The sequence below is a fragment of the Callithrix jacchus genome, chromosome 15 (genome assembly GCF_049354715.1).
Source record: "Callithrix jacchus isolate 240 chromosome 15, calJac240_pri, whole genome shotgun sequence".
Taxonomy (NCBI): Eukaryota; Metazoa; Chordata; class Mammalia; order Primates; family Cebidae; genus Callithrix; species Callithrix jacchus.
The window spans coordinates 82861870-82884657 of NC_133516.1; the positions used below are offsets into that span (position 1 = coordinate 82861870).

The 22788-nt window shown below is 35.1% G+C and overlaps 1 protein-coding gene across 10 annotated transcripts in view; it reads left to right on the forward strand.

Moving 5' to 3' along the window:
- The window catches only part of GSK3B (glycogen synthase kinase 3 beta), a 221919-nt gene that overhangs the window by 93297 nt on the left and 105834 nt on the right, over positions 1-22788 (forward strand). For 5 of the 10 annotated variants that reach the window (XM_017965207.4, XM_017965209.4, XM_078352068.1 and 2 more), the window contains exons 3-4: positions 1171-1254; positions 18397-18507. In XM_017965207.4, coding sequence (XP_017820696.1) covers positions 1171-1254; positions 18397-18507 — 195 coding nt within the window. The remainder of the gene's footprint in view (positions 1-1170; positions 1255-18396; positions 18508-22788) is intronic. The other 5 variants (XM_054246270.2, XM_078352069.1, XM_078352071.1 and 2 more) reach the window with 2 other exon arrangements.

Below are 22788 nucleotides of genomic sequence, written 5' to 3' on the forward strand. Positions count from 1 at the left end.
AGTATATTTTCTGACTTACTTTCAGTCTTAGTTTCTGTTTCCATTACTTTTACTAACAAGTAATGGAATGAAAGATTGCTATCTTATAAAAGGATTTTAAATATCATTGTACACATAAGCCCAGCTCTGAAAGGTCAGTTTTAAGGAACATTCACTTCTGTTCTCATCTTCTAGGAACTAGAGGCCATCCTACTCTTCCTACTGTTGGATAGCTATCTTTATCTGGCTCTCTGGTTTCGATCCTTCTTGGCCTCGTTTCTAATCATAAAACCATTTTTTTTCTAGATTCTTAGGTATATACTTTATGTTTTGTAGCTCTTCTAAATCATTACTTTCACTAAAACTTTATTTTTTTGGCCACAAACTAGCTTTTTGGTATTATATCTGTGTGTTATATAATTTGTCCTTCATTAACTGGATTTCTGACAGCCAGTTATATTGTTGGACTATAATAACTTCTTTGTTAATGTACAGTCTAGTCAGATTTACTGCTGCAAAATCTGTGGTACTAAGAAATCATCATATTATTTAGTGGTTTCTTTTTTTGAAGAATGAACATAACTTTGAAACTTCCCAAAGGGAAAATAGTGTTGAATGGTCTACAAATCTATCAGGACTGTGTAATTTCTTTTTTTTTTTGAGACTGAGTTTCGCTCTGCATTATTTTAACTTTTTCTAAAATTTAGCAGCTGAGCTCTTTTCATGGAGTTAATGCTCAGTTGTTTTTTTTTTTTTTTACTGCACCTTAGAAAACAGGTTGTTTCGAGCTATTTGTGGTAAAGTACCTGTTTTTACAATTTTGAATTCATTGAAGACTGTTATTTTTGTGAAATACAATACTAATCAATTGCTAGAAAGTTGAAATTTTTAAAAATATAAAATATGGGTCCTAATTATTATTATATTCATAGATATCAATTTCTTCTGTCATTGTTATAAAAATTCTGAACACTCCATATCTGTATTTGTCTTATTGGAGAGCAATATCAGATATTTCATGGACTAGTAACAAATATTTTGCAGATCAGAATCAGTCAGCAGATTACACTTTTTAGTAGCATATCTAAAACCTGCTAATTTTAGTGCTTAATGTTATTTCAGAAGCATCTTGTTCAATATGATGAATAGCTATTATCTTTAAAAATACATTTTTATTTGTTTCTTTTTCAGAACCGAGAACTCCAGATCATGAGAAAGCTAGATCACTGTAACATAGTCCGATTGCGTTATTTCTTCTACTCCAGTGGTGAGAAGGTAGGTTTGATACTGTGTACTGAATATTGTGTATTGAATATTGTGTGTGTACTGAATATTATGATAAATTCATTATTTTTCTAGAAATTAATCCTCCCATCCCCCCATATGACAGTTTTGCTAATGGAATGGAAAAATTCCAAAACTAGGCCCCAGCAATATTCAGTCCAAGATATGGTCATTGAAAATCATTAGTTATATCAGGAAAGCATTAATAAGATAAAGGGAATGCACTTTTAATCACTTCTCAAGAAAATCTATATACTTTTTTTTTTCAAAGATGTCTATGTTCCTTAGGTGCTTATGCAGCCCTCTGATAGTTATTTATTGCAGGGAGGAAAATTAAGTGATTTTGTTAAGTGAAGTTGATAAGAGGTAAAGCAATAGGTTAAACCTACTAAAGTCCTCTTGCTATCTCTTTACCTTTTATCAGCTTCACTTTGTTTGGTTAAACATTTGGAAGCAAATTGAACCATCCTCGGGCAGTGAAAAAGTTGGAAAAGATGTAATATTGCAGTGCTTACTTTATGTGATCACTGATCACATTGAATTATGTGAAAACAAAGGATAAAGAAGACTTTGTGCTGTTAAACTCCCCCCAATCGCTTTCTCTTCAGAAGACAACAGTAATCAATGAAGCTGGAAGCAAAGAAAATAAATTTCTTCTGCTTTACCTTGGTGTCTTTATTTTTCTGCCTGTTGCTATTTCTCATTTCTCTTCACTGGTTTGGAGTGCATAGGCAGGGCAGGTAACAAATCATAGGCCAGGTGCGGTGGCTCAGGCCTGTAATCCCAGCACTTTGGGAGGCCTCAGCAGGTGGATTGTGAGGTCAGGAGATCGAGACCATCCTGGCTAACCCAGTGAAACCTTGTCTCTACTAAAAATATGAAAAATTAGTGGGGGCATGGTGGCACACGCTTGTAATCCTAGCTACTTGAGAGGCTGAGGCAGGAGAATTGCTTAAACACAGGAGGCAGAGGTTGCAGTGAGCCAAGATCGCACCACTACCCTCCAGCCTGTGCGACAGAGCAAGACTCCGTCACAAAAAAAAAAAAAAAAAATCACTTGATTCTTTTGGCTAAATAAATATGACTTTGGATAATTTCACTTGGTATTTTGGACTTCAGGTTTAATGCATATAATATCTAATGTTCTTAGATGCATAATTGTTGATTTCTAGCTCAGTGTTCTTGTTACTCTATGTAACTGTTTTCTAGTATAATAGTTTTTAGTCATTTTCTATTAAGCTTTTTCGTTTTTTTTTTTCTTCAAGAAATGTTGCCCGACGACATTTTCTGTTAAATTTTATTTAAATTATTTTCTTAGAAAATCTTTTTTTCATTACAGTACCTGTTGTATAGGAAGATACCAATGTGTTAAGCCAGAATTTTGATGTAAATGCCTACAGATGTACAATTTTTGCGTATATACCTGTGTATTATAACTAATACATTTTAATGACTATAGTTAGCAAATAGGCCCTTTATTAACACTTGCTTTTCAATTTTTTTTTTTTAGTTTCCATGTTACCTCTGGTTTACTAGGGATTGTAAACCCTCATAAGTACTTCAGAGCTCTTTTATTTCTAAACCCTGTTACTTGGTTTATGTTTCCTTTTTTTTAAAACCCACCAAATGGCTTATTATTATCTTTATTCTGATCTGTTTTGGCGTGCGTTTACTTTTTTCTCTCTTCCTAAGTAAAATTGTAGAACCTCTGTTGTATCCTCTTTATAATGGAATTTTGTGTCTTTTTGTTGTTGTTGTTGTTATTAGATACATCATGATACCCCTGTGTAAGAATTATTTGTTCTATGAACTGCTGGATTACTATAGATTCAATTGGAAAAAAGCCCTCCTTGCAGAGTTCTTAAAAATTTTCTCTTGATTACTTACTTTAATGTATATAGCATTCCCTATATGCTAGGCACTGTTTTAATTCTTCATAAATGTAAACTCATTTAACTCTTAAGAAGTTGAAGAGCAGAAAAGAAGTTTAAGGAGGCAATTAGGGAGATTAGTTGAGGATATTGTGAAGATGAGAAAGATTGTTTCAGGATTAGAGAGGTGAGAGACTTGATTAGGTTTTAGAATAGATGACTTTAAATGTATCTGGGAATTTAAAAAATTTCTCTCATTCTCTATAATCATCTTTGACTTTCTTTCCCTCTCTATTTTCTATCAGTCTCTTTCTCTAGCACTTTTTTTCCCTTTCTCTTTAGTCTTTGTTCCCCTTTCTGGATTCCTCAACCTTTTACTGTAGGCTCCAGGTTTCTATCTTTCTGTATCTGGGTTTTTGTCCCTTTCTCTGGTCTATGTCACCCCCTCTTTTGGATTTCTTTTCCGTCTTTGTAACTCTTTCTCTTTGTCTCTTTCCTTCTTGTCTCTCTCTTCTCCCCCACACCCTTTTTCTCTCTGTCTCTCTCTTTCTCTGTTATTTCTTCTTCTTGGGTCTCCATCAACCTCCTTTTCTGGGTTTCTATGCCCCTCTTTTATTGGGATTTTACTCATCCCTCTCTCTTTCTGATGGCTTCTAAATCTTTTTATGGATTCTCATCTGTCTTAAATCTTATTTATTGTCTCACTTAATGTCTGTTCTCTCTGGGCCTCTATTACTCCCCTTTTTGGAAAATGTTAAGGAAAACAACTAAATTATTTACGACCACTGTTCTGACCTTTGACTTCACCTCTGTGTATCTTATTCCATATGTACATGATTTATATAGGTGTATGCATAATTATGATCTCATAAAGACTTTTTTTCTCTTGTCTCATAATATGTATAGGTATTTTGGTTATCTTCTATTTCATTGTTGTACTATATAATATTTTATCTATTCCCACAATTTTAGAATTGTAGCAAAGCTACCCTATGGCCTTATCATAATTTCTGTTCTAAGTACTCTTATAGTTCTGGGAGAATTAAAGTAGGATTTCTGTAATAACAGGCATGTTTTACATTTCACTGACCACAGTTTGACTGAATGGTATATCTATTTTGGTAACTTTCTTTTGATTGTATCCTGCCTTCACATTTTAAAGACTTTCTTTAGGGATTGTGGATAATCAGCTTTTAGCCTGTAACAGGGGAAAAGGGTAGCCAGTGTAACTAGAATAAAGAGGAATTAAGTCAGGACAGAGATTAGCGATGTGAACTAATGAGGCTTAGTTTTCTGGTTGGAATTATTACTGTTTGCTATAGTAACTAGAGCATCATGTAGTCAATTCATAAACTCTAGGTTACGTAGTAGCTAACTCTGATTTAGTTTAGAATAAGTGGTACCTCCTCTCTTTGTCCGTCTCTCTTGGTCTGAAAGAAGGACCAAGTGTTTTGAAACTCTGGGGTTATAATTTTGTGAATTTCAAGTATCCTATAGAATAGTCTTTTTTTTAATAACAAAAAATACTTTAGCAGTAGAAACTTTCTACATCCCCAGTGAAATTTTATGAAGACCTCTGATAGAACATATAAAAAGCAAAGTTGCCCTAGTTGAAGCCAAGGTGTGGGATCAGCTGATTTTGCCTTCTCTGAGTTATGGCTTACCTTTGCAGAATGCTAGAACTCTGAAGGTCATAGGATAAATACCATGTTATGCCTTTATAAGATCCTTAAGTTTTATTTCAATCAATTAATAGTTTTCTGTAAGGAAAGCTTCTGTAAGTAACTTTTCATGTAAAAGTATTTTTCCTTGTGGTTCATAGATTACTTGAATAATAAAAAGAAAAACTTCTGCCTTCTACTTTGTGAGAGACTGTTCAAATAACAAAGATAACAGTTGATTTTATTTGTCATACCACCTTTTTCTATTGATAGTAATGAGGGGCGGGGTGGCGCTGTATACAGAAGGGGAGAACCACTGCTTCTGGGATCAGTGAGCAGAATACTGCGCTTAATTATACCATCTAGTAGTAGCTCTGGAGAGGAAAGGTTATGGATGACATGTATGCTGAGGATTCATTCTGAAACGCAAAGAGCATACACTAGTAATACTTGGGTTTGCATTCAATTTCTGCCACTTGATAGCAGTATGACTCTGGGCAAGATACTTACTTTTATAAGCCTTCTCTCACCATCTGCATAGGAGGGGTTTTGTAAGGAACAAGTGTAATAATGTTATCAAATGCTTATCATAGTACCTGGCATATAATTAACACTTAAGAAACATTAATTTATGATTTTACATATTACTTGTTTATTAATAGCAAATATATATTTTACTTTCTCTATGTCAGCCATTGTCCTGAGCCATTTGCATATTTTATAACTCACTGAAACGTCATAGCAACCTATTGAAGAATTGGTACTATTCTTGTCCCCATTTTTTAGAAGAAACTGAAACAGCAGTTAAGTAAGTTACCATACAACTACTAAATGGCAGTGTTGGAAGTCAGCTCCAAGTAATCTGACTCCAGAGTCTGTATAGTATGCTATACTGTTTAGCACAGAATGTACATTCCTCCAGAAGCAGTGTGCTAGAAATAATGCTTTAAAAATATCTTAGTAATGATTATAGAACAAAGAAAGATTATAATATTTATAGTAGTAATAGTTGCAGTAATAGTAATGATAATAATAGCTAAAAGGTATATGAAACTATGCCAGGCATTAATCTAAACATCTTACTTACATTTAGTCATTTAATCCTCACAACAGTTCTATGAAGAGGAGCTGGAGACAAGTTAAGTGACCTGCCCACAGAGCAGTTTAAACCAGTATGTGTTTTTTCTTTTCTTTTTTTAATTGCATTTTAGGTTTTGGGGTACATGTGAAGAACATGCAAGATAGTTGCAGAGGTATACACGTGGCAGTGTGATTTGCTGCCTTCCTCCCCTTCACCTATATCTGGCATTTCTCCCCATGCTATCTCTCCCCAATTCCCCACCCCTTACTGTCCCTCCCCTATTCCCCCCAACAGACCCCAGTGTGTGGTGCTCCCCTCCCTGTGTCCATGTGTTCTTCTTGTTCAATTAAAACAGTATTTTAAATTTCTAGTCTGCAGGAAATATGTGACTCTCCTAAAATAAAGATTTTTTGGAGGGAGCTAGCTTGTGTGTTTTACTAGGTTTTCAGAGAAATCTCTTACCCTCAAAAGATAAAGCAGAATTATCAAGCCATTCACCCGAGAGCCAAGGAGATATAATTATAGCAAGCTATGTAAATATTTATTAGAAATGTTTTGATGAGATTTGAGCCCAGGCAGTCTAGCTCTCGCTTCCATTAACCTTCCCTAATACCACTACTCTTAATTTGATATGTATTTTACTTTCAGTAAAGAACTTTTATTAGAGGTTTCTAAAACTTGCATGTATGTGTATGTACTCATTTCTAATTCAGTTTTAACTTTTTAAAGAGCAGGTATGTGTGCATGTGGTTATAATAAGGGATGAGAGAAAGAAATAAAAGGCCAGGAAGAGTTCCTTCTTAATTTTGAAGCAGTATAGTATAAAGAATCAGTTTGGATGTGCAGAGTGACTCTGCTGTGTACTAGATATGTGTCCTCAAGCAAATTGCTTAATCTTTCTCCTTATCTATAAAATGAGGATAATATGTATATACTTTTGTTACACACACACACACTTGTGTTTTATATATATACTTGTGTTCTATACGCCGTGTGTACCTAGAAGTACAGAGTATTTTAAAGACTTGGTGGTGTAATAGCACAGTGTGTGTAGAGGAGATACAAGTAGTTTGAAATTGGTGGTATATAAAGTTGAGGTAGCAGGGATGGTAATGGGAGATCAGGCTAGGAAAGTAGAAGTGGGTTCATAAATGATTAGGTCAAGATCAGCCTCCCAATATTAAAATAATTTTATTGTCATTGTTGTTCTTAATTAGGTGAAACCCCAATTTACAGAAATGGTACCTTGATGAAGTTGACAGTATACAATTCTTCCCTCTTTTCTTCTCTCTCTTACCTTACTATGTGAAAATTACTGATAGAAGGAAATTTTATTCAGGGAAATAAAGTGATTACCTATCTATGCTCACTTGGTCTGTCTTCCTTAAAGTTTTATGTTGATGTCTTATTAAAGTGGTTTATTGATTGTCTGGATGAAACTTTACTGATGAGATGTTAACATCAATGGAGTATGCTCTAGGGACCGAATATATACGTAATAATAAAGCTCTTGAGTTTGAATTATAAAAACCTTCTCATAAGGTATAAATGTTACTGACAGCAAATGAGGGGGTGATTATCATCTGCTTGAAAATAATCTAGGAGTTTCTTTTGAATATCAATTATCTTTTTATGTTATTTTAATATTTCAGTGAAACTAAAATGTTATTACAGGCACATTATTTAAAAATTGAAATAATACAGAATAATTTAAAACAATATCTTTTTTTACCCGAATCCTTAAATTCCCTAATCCACTCTTAAGATACATACATGTAAGATACAAATTTCTTACATGCATGTATGAGCACATATATTATATGTAAATATAATAGCATATATATTGTTTTGGAGCATGTTCCTGCTTTACCAACGATACAGTAATAGGGTTTTTTATATCTGTATGCATAGACCCTGGAAAGTTTCCCCTGTTGTTGACATATTAATATGATACATTTGTTATAGTTAGTTAATTATTGTAGTTTAATCAGATTTCCTTAGTTTTTGTCTAATGTCTTTTGTTTATGATCTCATTTAAGATACCACATTACATTTACAAAGTGTAAAAAAGAATACCACATTGAGGATCCCACATTGCAATGTAATGAAACATTAGTGGTCTCATTTTACTTGCCTCTTCACTGTGGCAGTTTATTAGACTTTTCCTTGCTTTTGATAATCTTGACAGTTTTGTGGAGTTCTGGTCAGGTGTTTTGTAAGATACCTAAAACTGGGGTTACAGGTTTTTGGCAAGAAGACCACAGACAGGTAAAGTGTCATTTTCATCACATCATATCATATCAAGGACACATACTGTCATCATGCTTATGACTGCTATTAAACTGACTTTCAACACCTGACAGATGTAGTGTTTAGTTTTCTTGACTGTAAAGTTACTTTTTTTTTTTTTTTTTTTGCCCCTTTCCATATTTTAATTTTTGGAAGGAAGTCACTATGTAGAGACTACACCTAAGGTGGGAATTATGCTTATATATATATATATATATATATATATATATATATAGTTAATGGTGGAGTAGCTACACAAATTATTTGGATTTATTTTACATAAAAGACTTGTCTATTTTCCCCCAAGTATTAATCTATTTAGGCATTTATTATATCAATGTGGACTTAACAGATACTTATTTTGTTGGTCAAATTGTCCCAGCTTTGGCCATTGGGAGTTCTATCAGCTAGTTCCTGTGCTTCTTTAACATACCATCATGTGGGCTTTTTATTTTATTTTAGAGCATGTTTTTGTTTCTTGGCACTATGAGATAATGGCATGCAGATATGGCACTTGTAATTCCTTGCTCTTCACAAATCTTAATGCATGAATGAGCGTGTACACAGAATTGTTTTCATAGATGTAATCCCTAAAAGTGGCATTGCTGAGTCTAATTGGGGGGGCTCTATGTCTTTACTTCTGAATTAATATATTAACCCCCTGCCTGCCCAAAAGATTGTATACTGACTTTACCAAGAATTGTTGTAGTCCATATTGGATGGTGATCCTATTTCAGTACTTAGTTTTCTCAGATTGAATTTTCCAGTTTGATAGATGAAAATTTGTGGCTAATTGTTATCTTTATTACATTTCTTTAATTGTGAGTGAAGTTGAGCATTTTTCTACAGTTTTGTTGGCTGTTCACATACCTATCTGTTCATGCGTAGTTCTATGTTTTCTTTCCTGTGTTTTTGCGGGGAAGGTGCAATGGCTCAATCTTGAGCAGCCTCTGCCTCCTGGTTTCAAGCAGTTCTGCCTCAGCCTCTAGAGTAGCTAAGGTTATAGGTGTCTGCCACCATGCCCAGCTAATTTTTGTATTTTCAGTAGAGACAGGGTTTTATCATGTTGGCCAAGCTGGTCTCGAACTCCTGACCTCAGGTGATCCACCCACCTCAGGCTCCCAAAGTGCTGGGATTACAAGTGTGAACCACCATGCCAAGCTCCTATTTCCATGTTTTCTATACTGGTTTTTTCTTACTGACTTCCAAGTACTATTTGTAGTTTAAATAAAACAAATCAGGCTTTTGTCATGTGTAGTGGAAATGTATTTATGTGCCAAATTGTCATATTTTTAAAATCGGATTTGTGTGAGTTTTTTTCTTAAGGCAGTATAGATGTTTTACAGTTCTGTGTAATCAGATTGGCATTATTTTTCTCAATGGCTTAGTTCTTTTGTCTTCCAAGATTTGCAGAAATACCCATGTTTTCTTCTGGCACATTTATGACTTTTCTAAAAAAAAAAACCCTTTGGTAATTTTGGTGTTTATTTTGTTATAAGGTGTGAGATAGGTATGAAACTTGCCTTAATCATTGTTGTATGCTAAGTGCCTACCCTTTCCCATTTCCTTCTCACAACCTCTCACACAAAAGGGTATTTCTAATCCACACACTTTTTACTGTTAGCACTATATTCTCTTCTCTAGCCAGCCTGGCATACCCATCAGAGAAAAGATAGCTATTGTGAAGATTTTTTGCCAGTTGGAATGCCCAGCCCAATTCTAATGGGAACCTGGGTTACCGTGATGCTGCATTTTATATCTTATTTCTGGGATCTCTAATAGGTTGCATTGCATTCCATTACGTTTTTAGAATTACGTCATGATTCTATTTAAAACGGTAACCTCAAGCCATTTTATTTCCTGACCTCAGAAGTTATCTGGAGATAAGAGCATCACACTAATATGTTTTCCAAAGATAGGATGGAGTTATTTCAGTTGTTGTTGAGTTGTTGTTACATGCGATCAAAGTTTTATCACTTAAATTTCCTACTCAATGTGTGGTTTTAAGGTGGAGTTCATAGAGGAGTGGTTATCAGTGATTAGAGAATGGTTTATTAATAAAAACAATAACTTGGAAAACTGAGCCATCGAGAGAAATACTGCCTAAATTATACATTATGGAGTCTTTTTGGAAGTTTCTAAGTAAGATCCACTTTGTATAATAGATTTCTTTCAAAGGTCTTGTGGCATTGACTCTGTAGCCAGTTTTTTTGCAAACCTAGTATCACTTTTTGAGGTTAGTAGTTGCTTATGTTGGTGGATTCAGTGTTTTCAGCATTTGCCTCCCAAGCGATACTGTGTGTTCTATTTAGGTCTTTTTTTTTTTTTTTTTTTTTTTTTGAGGCAGCCTTTGTGCTGTCTCACCCAGGCTGGAGTGCAGCGGTGCAGTATTGGCTACTGCAACCTCTGCCTCCTAGAGTCAAGCGATTCTCATGCTTGAGCCTCCTGAGAGTAACTGGGACTACAAGTGCATGCCACTATGCCCAGCTAATTTTTGTATTTTTGGTAGAGACAGAGTTTTACCATGTTGCTAAGGCTGGTCTCTAACTTCTGGGCTCCAGCGATCTGCCCACCTTGGCCTCCCAAAGTTTTGGGACTACCAGCATGAGCCACCATGCCTGGCCTATTTAATTTTTAAGGTTTACAATTTGTGAGTATTCCAGCGATGTATCTGATAATCCAAAGGAGAGAGATTACATTAAGGAAATAGCAAACCGTAGGTGTTTCAGAAAATTATGAATGCTAGAAATGCTGAGTCCTAGTCTTCTCAAAATATTAGTGTCTTCAGCCTCCTTAATTATGCTTTGCTGGAATCTTCACACAAAACTATACTTTGGAACTGTAAAATAGTGCTGTTTTCTGTACATATGGTGTTTGCTAGAGGTGGGCACTGTTCCCTAAGGGTTATTCCCTGTGGCTATTTATTTTACATTAGAACATTTGTAAATTTAACAAGAGAATTTATTGGTGCCTTCATATTTCTCACAGTATAGCAAATTAGAGCATTCAGCCTATAGCAGACAGAGTGTCATTAACCCTTCTTTGATGTATTCTGCTTTTTTAATATTATGAATAAAATGTGCCGCCAGTAAAGGGATATCATTACTTCCAATGCAGCGTGAGCTACACAAAGTAGAGTGGAATTATCTTCATTGATTTGAACACAATACTTTGTTACCTAATGCTGCATGATGTTTTTCATTGGTTGCATCTCAGTGTTGATTCTTTTTGAGTTCTGTTCAGTTACGCTTACTTAATTTCCAGATGTATTACTATCAAGTTTGATCTGGAGTTTCTCTGTTCTATCATTCTACATAATGAATGGATACTTTGATTTTAGTCATAGTGGCTTTGTTAAATTTTATATTGTGGGTTCTATCATTCCAGCCCAATTTCTTTAACATTTTTTTCAGTGTTTCATTTTAAGCCATTCTTCCTAGGTTCGTGTCAATCTTAGGTGGCAGTGTTGAAATCAGAGATTATAAATTGACTGCCAAATCTATCCCATGATGTGTTTTATTTGGCAAGCATATTCTGTTTTTGTTTTTGTTGTTGTTGTTTTAAACTAGAATGCTTGTAGTTAGTTAAGTCTTGTACTGTGTGATTTACCAACTGTTGCCCCTTACTGCATTACTCAGTTTGGCTTCACACTTTTTCTTTTTTTTTTTTTTGAGACAGAGTTTTGCTCTTCTTGCCCAGGCTGGAGTGCAGTGGCGCTGGCTTCACACTTTTACATTTGTTGCTTAGCTGTTAATGGCATTTGCTTTTGCAACCTCTAATAAAAGAAATCATTTATAAAAACATTGTTTGGGACAAGGAAAGGACAGAGCTTATAGTCGTGTAACTACAAACCTCTGTTGAACTTGGCATTCATCTTTTAATCTTATATATAGTTTAAATATATAAAGATAAATAAATTGTGTGTGTGTGTGTGTGTGTGTGTGTGTGTGTGTGTGAGTGACAGAATCTCACTCTGTTGTTCAGGCTGGATTGCATGGCTCACTAGCCTTGACGTTTTTGGGCTCAAGTGATCCTCCCACCTTGGCCTCCTGAGTGCTTTGGCCATGGTTGTGCACTGCCAGGCCTGGCTAATTGTTTGTGTTGTTGTTGTTGTTGTTGAAATGGTGCCTCTCTGGGTTGCCCAGGCTGGTCTTGAACTCAAGCGATCTTCTGCCTTGACCTCCCAAAGTGCTGGGATTATAGGCATATAAGCCACCAGCCCGATTCAGTCTTTACATTCTTAACTGTTAGTGTGTTTGTTTAGCAAATGAAGTAAAATGGAATGCAATGGTATACACATCTCCAGGTTGTTCATAAATGTGTAATAATTAACTTTGTAAAATGGATCATTAAAATCAAGAAACTTTGTTATTAATAGTTTAAAAAATGGCTTTGACATCTGTGTTAATGACCTTTCTAATAACCTGAGATTCACCATTCTTTGAATTTTATATAATACAGCAATTCTTTTTAATCCAATTGAGCATTGTATTTATTTGTTCTTTATTAGACCTCATTCACAGTGGGAACTGATTATCTCTGAATATTGATCTCTGCATTTTTTTCTCTTAGCCTTCAGCATTATTCTTGCTACCCTTAGTTTTGCATGTCATCTTATCTCTCTGCTACCCTTAGTTTTGCATGTCATCTTATCTCTCTCTTACTTTATAAGAAATAGGATCATTACACATAACTCATTTAGCTTACATTTCTTTCCTTTTCCCTAATACCTAATCACTTATTTTAGATTTAAAGAAAAAATGGTATTTTTTTTTTGAGGATGAAAATAGCTAAACTTTGAGTCTTTATTGTGTGTTAGGTAATGGGTTTAAACAATTTCACATGGATTATTTCTTATAATCTTATGACAGTTCTTTAAAATAGATATTGTCATTAGCTCTATATTGCAGATGAGGAAACTGTTGCTTAGAGAGGTTAAATAGCTTGCTCATAGTCACATAACTCCTAGTAACAGAATTGGGACTTCTATATAGTTTGGTGTGACTCACGCTAATCTTACTTCTTAATTACCATGCTGTATAGTTTGTCCATATTTCTTCCTTCTGATTTTCTGGAATCTTGGTTCCTCAGGTATCCCTTTTCCCTCCTTTTTAAAAATAACTTTATTCTACCCATGTCTACTTAGCTTACAAATAAATTTGGGTCTTTTTAGCCAGTAAAAAGTACCAACAAAAGCCCAGCAACAATTTTTCTTTGACTTTGTCCCCCCTTGAATTACCAACTCCCAGTTCTTTCCTTTCATCACTAGAGACTTTGTGAGAATAAACTGAATTAACTGCCTCCTGTTCCTCTCCTGCAAGGTTGCACACTTGTGAACCCAATAAAGCTTGGTTGCTACTGACAGTATGATCTGAAAACTCTTTTTCCAAGAGCATCACTGAACCAAGATATAGCAAGATATTGGATATACTCGAATAACCCCTTTTTAATCCTCATCTCATCTGCTACTGAAATGCTTCATATCTCACCCTTATAGAAATTTCAGCTTTGGATCCTTGATGCTAATCTTTCTTTGCTTTCTTGTGCCTCTTAGTTTATTTCTTCATGTTTGCTGAGTTTCCTTTTATCTGTTTCTTAAATTTAGTGTTTTTCAGGATTCCATACTCAGTCCTTTCCTTACTCTCCTACTTTGCATGTTCTTCTTAGGTGAACAAGTCTATTCTCATGGCTTCAGCTATTGCTTGAATCTCAAGCTGTACTTTGTTCTTGCTTCCTGAGTTTTGTCTTCACCTGTGTTTGTAACCACCTGTGTACTATAGCTACCCAAAGTGTTCTGAGATTCATTAAGTAAAAGTTCAAATAATTTTTCCTTCAAACCTTTCTACTCTTTGATTTGTCTGTCTCATCATGTACCTAGTTGCCCAAGCTTAAAAACAGTTAAATTAATCAAAATCTCTTTGTTTCTTGGATTCCCTATTACTCTAATGTTCATCTAGCCAGTATATTCTACACTACTTTTCTCCTGCTTTAAAAAATATCCCTATTGCCTTATTCCCTGATCCAAGCTTTGGACTCTTGTAGAAGGTTTCCAGCTGCTTACCCTGCTTTTATTCTCATCTTACCAAGTCTCCTCTCCATACCCATTTTCCATAATACTGTTTGAGTTAAAACAGACCTGTCAGTTTGTAATCTTTTTTTCTTGAAGCTTTATTGATATAATTGAAAAATAAAATATATATATTTACAGTGTACAACATGATTTATATATATATGGATTGTAAAATATGTAATACTAAGTTTTAAAGAAATGCCCATTGCCCCTGAACTTAATTTAGTCAGTGAATATTTACTGTGTACCTACTGTGTGCTAGGCACTATTCTACATGGAAATAGAGCAGTGAACAAAACAGACAGAAACCTTTGCCCTCATGGAGCCTTGTCTAGTCAGGGTAAGCAGATACTATCAAATAAACTATGTGGTTAGAAAGTGGTAAGTTTCATTTATAAAGTGGGGAAGGCAGATGGGGGATGTGGAGGTGGAGGAATGGGTTATAATTTTAAATGGAATGATTAAGGAAAGCCAACTAAGAAGGTACCACTTTAACCAAACATTTTGAAGGAGTTGAGACAAATGAGCTTTGAGCGTATCTTAGGGGAGAGCATTCTAGGTTGAAGGACTAGAAGCATTGAAGTTCAGAATTCCTGAATGTAAAAATGTACCATAGGTGTTCAGGAAACAGCCAGGGGCTAGCTTGACTAGAGAAGAGTAGCAGTGAGGAGAGCAGTGGAGTAGAATAGAGGACAAAAATAATGAGATGGGTGTGTAGTACATTATAGACCAATGAGGTGGAGTAGAAGAGATACAGTCTAGCTTAACTTGATTTTAGTTGGTAGTAAATTGGAAAGGAATAAGGATAGAAGTAGGTAAACCGTTTAGGAGGATATTAGAGCAATCCAGGTTAGAGATGACAGTGGCTTAGACAGGGGTTCTAGCGGTGAAAATGATAAGTGGTTTGATCTGGATAAATTTGTAAAGGTGGAACCATTCGTATTGTCTGCCATAGAGATATGAGGATGTGTGGGTATATGTGTGTGTGTGTAAGTGTAAGAGAGAAGAGGCTGGGAGTTAAGGGTGATTATAAAGTTTTTAGCCTGAGCAATATCAAATACACAGTTGGATATACTAGTGTAGAGTTAAGGGCAGAAGTCTAGTATATGTGTATTTACTTATATATAATCAGTGTATAGTAGTATTGAGCCATTAGACTGGATGAGATTATCAAGGAGGAGTGATTTTAAAGAGCAGAAAAGGTCTGAGGACTAAATCCAGGGATCTTCTGATTTTTTAATTTTTAATTTTTTTTATTTTTATTTTTTAGACTGGGTCTTGCTCTGTCATCTAGGCTGGAGAGCAGTAGTACAATCTCGGCTCTCTACTACCTCCGCCTCCTAGGTTTAAGGGATTCTCCTGCCTCAGCCTCCTGAGTACCTGGGACCAGAGGCACCCACCACCATGCCCAGCTAATTTTTGTACTTTTAGTAGAGAAAGGGTTTCACCATATTGGCCAGGCTGATCTCAAATTCCTGACCTTGTGGTACGCCCACCTCAGCCTCCAAAAATGCTGGGATTACAGGTGTGAGCCACTGTGCCCAGCTGGATCTTCCAGTTTTTAAGAGATCAAGGTGAATAGGAGGAAGCAGAAATGGAGAAAAGAAGAGTTATTTATAGGGTAGGATGAAAACCATAAAAGTACAGTGTCCTGTGACGTGAAGAAGGTGCTTCAGTGAAAGAAACATGATCGACTGTTCCAATGGTAGTGCTAAGTCAAATAGATGAGCAGGGTAAGATGATGACTGAAAGTTGGCTTTGGATTTAGCAACAAGGATACTGTTGATCTGGAATAATTTTGGCATAATAGTAGTGAAATTCTGTTGAGGAAAGTTTTAGAATAGGAGGAGAGAGGAATTGGAGAAAAGTCAGCTTAAGGAGAGGAGGCAAAAATATGGTAGTAATTAGTGTGGTTAGCAATAGTTTTTTGTTTTTTTTTTTTTAAAGAGGGAGAAATAATAGCAAGCTTATGTGCTGATTGTAATGTTTCTACATGGAATAATTAATGTAGAAAGAGACAAAAATTTCTGGAGCAATGACCTTGAGTAGGAGAAATAGTACACAACAGTTTTTGTTTTAACATGTAGCAGTGTTTGCCTTAAGAAGGAGCTGGGTTAGCTTGTCTTCTAGTTATAGAAGTAAAGTAAGAGTATATGGAGATAGATACTGGTGGGAGAGTGCATGCAGTAATGCAAGCAAGGTCATGTGTTGAGGCTGAGGGCAGAGAAGGGCTGTTAGAGGCTAAAGAGGAGAAAAGGGGAAATTAACTGGTCTAGAAAAGTGAATGGACCAGGAAAGTCCATTCCTTATATTGCTGGACAAATTGACTTTTTTTTTTTTTTGAGACAAGATATGGCTCTGTCAGCCAGACTGGAGTGATGCCATGATCTTAGCTTGTTGCAACCTTTGCCTCCCAGGCTCAAGCCATTCTCCCACCTTCTCCCAAGTAACTGGCACTACAGGTGCACGCCACCACACCAGGCTAATTTTTATATTTTTTGTAGAGATGGTGTTTTGCCATGTTGCCCAGGCTGGTCTCAAACTCATGAGCTCAAGTGATCTGCCCACCTCAGCCTCCCAAAATGCTGGGATTACAGGTGTAATCACACCTGGACAACAAATTGAATTTTGATGATGATGTTAACATGAGACCAATCAGCACAATTAGAGGTTTCTTTGCAGCCATGTTTAGCTCTTTGGTCATAGGCATGACTGGGCAGAAAGCTGAATTCAACTAGGGTTGTAGAAAAACCACAAGCTTTTTCTTAAATATTTTTGGCTTTCTGGGCTACCTAGTGTCTGGCACAACTACTCAGTTCTGTCACTGTAGTCCAAAAGCAGCCATAGACAATATATAAACTGAATGGGCATAGCTCTGTTCCATTAAAAGTTTAATTTTAAAAACAGGCAGAAGACCATTTCTATTGTTGGTTGACTCTTGTGTTAGAGAGGATAATGATGGATCATGGAATTTAAGCTGGCTAAGGAGGGAAGAGAGGGGAACATAAGTGTGTGAAGTGTAGTGAAAAGGTAGTAGAGTCAATGGCGTGATGTTTCAGTATTTCCTGATCTCTGCTATACTCTTACACGACCTTACATTTTGAATATAATTTTCTTTCCTTGCCTGAAATGCTCCATTTGTACTCTTAGATGTCATCTCTTTTATACTTTTACATCCTCTGCTGTGGCCATTGATATATGGAAAATGCTCAATAAATGCTGAAAATTGAAATTCTTGACTTCAGTTTGGTAGGTAAGATTATTTCAAATTGGGAGATTGTGAAAGTTTGTTTATCCGCAGTGTTTCCCACTGAGTAACCAATTTGCTTGAACATAGTGGTTCTCAACTTTGTTTTCTGCTTCAGTTTTCTTGATATTGGTCACATGAACAGGGTAAGGGGAGTACCCTACTCCTCTTTCCTGCTTAGTGTTTAGTTAGAATGCCTTTCTTTTTCTCCACTGATCTTGGGTTTATGTCTTTATGCTGCTGAGCATGGATATTTAAACATAAGACCTGTAATAAGCTTGTGAGTATGGTAACATGTTGCCTTATAGATTATTTTTTAAAATTTTAGTTAATTATAGCAGACAAGTGGTTTTTCTATCAATTATATACTATCAGGTAACTGTAAGATCTTTTTTTGTGTATGGAAGTTAGAGACATTTTGGACTGTCTAGTCTGATTTTTCATGTTGTAGTTGGAGAAACTGAAGCCTAGAGATGCAAGTGACTTGCACACACCAACTAACAGAGCTAGGGCTAGAAATCCATGTTTCTTAGTTTCAAATTTAATATTCTCCCTGCTACGATGATACTTTTCTTAATAGGATATGAGGACATTATCAGCCTAGAAAATACTAAATTTTATGATAGGTGATAGCCTCTGAAATCGTGGTAACCAAAATAATCATTTAAAGGTTAATTGGGAATCTTAACAATATTGAAATGAGTAGTCATTGGATTATTAGTAAAAAGGTGTGGTTGATTTGTTTTTATGATTATGGTTATATTCTGAAGAAATTTTATATAATTAAAATAGGCACATTATGCTTTAAAAATCTGCATAAGTAAATGTATAGAGACTTTACTCTAATTTGAATATTTAAAGACCAGTTTCTAATCTGTTTTGTATTTTGATTTTTTTTCAATAAACTCTTTCAGAAAGATGAGGTCTATCTTAATCTGGTGCTGGACTATGTTCCGGAAACAGTATACAGAGTTGCCAGACACTATAGTCGAGCCAAACAGACGCTCCCTGTGATTTATGTCAAGGTATGTAAAAACAGCAATTTTTTATTTTAGAAAACATTTTTTATGAACAAGGGAGAGCCTCTTGTATGTTTTAACCATATTTTTGTATTTAATACTCAGGGAGAAAAACTGTAGGGTAGGTACTGTTGGAACTTCGTTAAATCCTTGTACAGTTTTAAAACGTGAAGTGTGGACCTTTTAAAGTTTCATAACTCAGATATTAAAGATATTCCGGTGAATTGCAATGAATATTTTTCACAGACATTTGTAGATGTTACTTCTGCTAGCCACAGTACATTTTTATTTAATTTCTGATACCTTTATTGTGCCACAGACCAAAATAGGAACATATCATATAAAATTGTAAAATATAAATATGTTCAAATTTATTTGTTTATAAATGCCATTTATATATTTGTTGATCTCTGTAGTTGCAGCTTAAACTTTTGGTGGTTTTAAATATGTACTGGGCATTATTTACTTTTTGGTATCTAATATCAATGCCATCTTGTTTATTTGCTAGAACTCATGTCGGAATAGCTAGGTATTTTGCATAATTTTTATTAAAGTTTTAGTTAATTATTAGTAACAGATTATTTTATTAACTGTGATGTTGTGAAAACTAGTAGTTGTTTGAAAGTTCAGATATCTAAATACAGTTTTTAAATTTAACCCTTTATGGAAATGACTTTAGAAAATAAAATGGCATTGACTCTAAATAGTCTTATGGTTAGAGTTTTGGAAGTCTTAATTGTTAAAAATTTAAGCTTCACAATAATAAAAGAATTATCTTTTATTGGCTGATGTGCCTCTAATGTTTCTTTTAATCCATGGGTTTTCTTTTTCTCTGTTGTGAACTTTGTTGCTAAGGAAACCAGATCATTTGACCTGTACTTTCTTGGTTTGGATTTTGCTGGATTTCTGTAGTGTAGTTAATATGTTCCTCTGGCATCTGTATTTCCTGTAGGTTGGTAATTAGATAATTGGTAAATATATTTTTGGTAGGCATTAATAACATTAATAATAGAAGTTCTTTGGGTAGATTTTTCATCAGCTCAAAAATAGTAATAATAATAATGGAAGTTCTTTAAGTACTTTTGTTAGCTAGATCACTTTGGCAAGGAGTCCAGGATTCCTGATGAATTTAGTACAAGGAATGAAATTCTGATTTCAGTACAATTTTATTTGGGCTTATCAAAACTTGGTTGAGGTTGTAGTTGAACTGATAATAGTCGGAGACTAATAGAAACAGTTTTCTACTACAAATTTACCGTAGTACTTTATTCAGGTTTTAGATTAGCAGGTCCTATTCTAGATAACTAACACAGCAGTACATTCCTTTGAACTGTCTAAGTCTAGAATAATATTTGAGCTGTTTAGTTTACATTATAATGATCTGGTTCCGCCTATTCTGTGGCTCTTACTACTAGTACAGTGAGGTGGCACATTTATGAAGCCGAAGAAACCTAGATTAGGTTCCTGAAGACCTAGTTTTGAGGCCGAAAATAAGTTATATCCTTCCAAACAACTCACTGATCCATTCTCTGCTTAGCTTTCATGTTGGTAAAATTGTACTTATTTCTTTCCTGCCCACAATGTAGTATTTTGGCCCATAAGATGAGCTTAGCATATGAGAAAACTTTTGGATGCTATAAAGTAGAAGTAATAGAAGCACCTCATAATAGATTAAAAATGACCAGATTTTTGTTCCACCTCTTTGATTCAGCCTGGAAATGGTAAATTATTGCAGATTAATCTGAAGCTAATAAAATATTTTATTCCTCTAATAAGTAGAAAAAATGACATGAGTAACTATAAAACAAGACAAAATATATGTATTATGAAGTAGTTAAGAGGCTAGAAATGTCATATTCTTTTTTATTGGCAGAATCTCCTCAGAAACCACAGGAGTATAATGATACCTCTGTTGAAACTACTCTCCAAATTTGGTTATCTCTTTACGATCTGTATTAATCTCTAGTTACGCAGTACATATTTTCCACTACTTCCTAAGATATGTCAAATAATTTTCTGTTCATATATCTGTCTATAGAAATTTTACTTATTTCAGGATCCTTACTCATTCTGAATTTTTGTTTTTATTATTGGAGATTTCAAGCATATATAAAAGAAGAAAAAATAGAACAGTGAATCTCCATGTACCCATTAGACAACATCCATAGTTATCAGTTCATAGCCAGAATTATTTTATCTATGCCACTTTTTACTCTCACTCCCTTTACTTTTTTGAAGGAAATTCTAGATATTTTTATTTTCACATACAAGCATTACAGAGAGAGAGAGTGTGTGTGTGTGGAGATATGGATGTTCTTATTTATTTATTTTTGAGAAGTTTCACTCTGCTGCCCAGGCTGGAGTATGCAGTGGCACAATCTCAGCTCACTGCAACCTTCCCCCTTTGGGTTCAAGTGATTCTCCTGCCTCAGCCTACCAAGTAGCTGGGATTACAGGTGGATGCCACCATGCCTGGGTAATTTTTGTGTTTCTTGTGGAGACCTGGTTTCACTCTGTTGACCGGGCTGGTCTTGAACTCCTGACATCAAGTGATCGAGCCACTCGGCTTCCCAGAGTGCTGGGATTACCGGCGTGAGCCACTGCTCCTGCTCCTGACCACAATCTTCTTTGTAAAAAGTAATTAAAATACCATTGTCATACCTATGCAAATAAATAATAATTCATTACTGTCATTAAATACCCAGTTTATGTTTGCCTGTGACATAATTTTTTTATTTTTATTTTTATTAAAAAACTTTTTTTTTAAGCGATGGGGTTTGACCATGTTGCCAGACTGGTCTCTAACTCCTAACCTCAACTTATTCACCCACCTCGGCCTCCCAAAGTGCTGGGATTACAGGCATGAACCACCGCATCTGGCCAACATTATATTTTTTTAAGTTTATTTTATTTGAATTGGCATTCAGTTAAGGTTTATATATTAAGATCGGCTGATGTGCCTCTAATGTTTCTTTTAATCCGTGCGTTCTCTTTTTCTCTCTCTTGAACTTTGTTGCTAAGGAAACCAGATCGTTTGACCTATACTTTCTTGGTCTGGATTTTGCTGAATTTCTGTAGTGTAGTTAGTATGTTCCTTCTGTATTTCCTGCAAGTTGATGATTAGATAACTGATAATTAAATATATTTTTGGTAGGAGTCAAAACTACTTCATTTGTAGTGTTGAGTGCTTTCTGAAGGAAGAACATAATATCTTTCTTTTCCTGATGTTAGTAGCCATTGATGGTCACTGCCTAAATCTGTTAATTTATTAAAGGTTACAAAATGTTGATATTCTGCTGTTATTATTCCTTCTTAATTTATAAGCTGGAATACTTTCATAGGCATTTTTCCCATGTGACCTATTTGTGCCCTTAGATACAGTTTCTATAAGAAAGGCAGGAAATGTATTTGATCCCTTTCCTTTATTTACCAAAATTTATAATAATTAGTTCCATAGCATCCTCCATAGGTAACAATGAGGGTTTTGTTGTTTGTTTTAAAGTATCTTGTGTGTGTCTTAATAATATTTGACAGTTTTCTTGCTTTCTAACATGACAGAATATTCCAGGTTCATCTTACACATTTCTTTCCCAGACTTAGAATCAGCCTTTACTTCAAGAAGATTTTGTTCTTTGAGTGGGAGGTGATATTTAGAGACCACAGTCTGGATGCTAGAGCTGCTAATTGTTACAGGATTGGTTACCGTTTCTGAGTCTTTTTAGTGAATAGAGCTAGGAAATATATGGGTAATTTTCTCCAATGTAATCCATCTTCTTTTTTTCCAAAAATAAATACACCATGAGTTCATATTGATGCTTTCAAATAAAATTGATGAATTTTTACTTAACTGTAATAATCTTATATTTGTATTTCCTTTCTCTTACATTGAAGATTTTATTTCTCAATGATAGCAGTATAATTAATAACTTATTCTACCTAGCACCCTACATAACCATCTTAGAATAACAATTCCAACACTACCACCACCAGGTAAAAATAATTTAAGATCTAAGTACAACTTGATTTTACCCATGAGATCCCATTAGGGATGAACAGTCAAATTTCTCTATTCTAAAGAAACATTGAGGCCTGGCATGGTCGCTTATGCCTGTAATCCATCATTTTGGAAGGCTGACACATGCAGATCACCTGAGGTCAGTAGTTTGAGATCAGCCTGGCCAACATGGCAAAACCCCACCTCTACTAAAAATACAAAAATTAGCCAGACCTGCTAGAGCACACCTGTAATCCTAGCTACTGGGGAGGCTGAGGCAGGAGATTCACTTG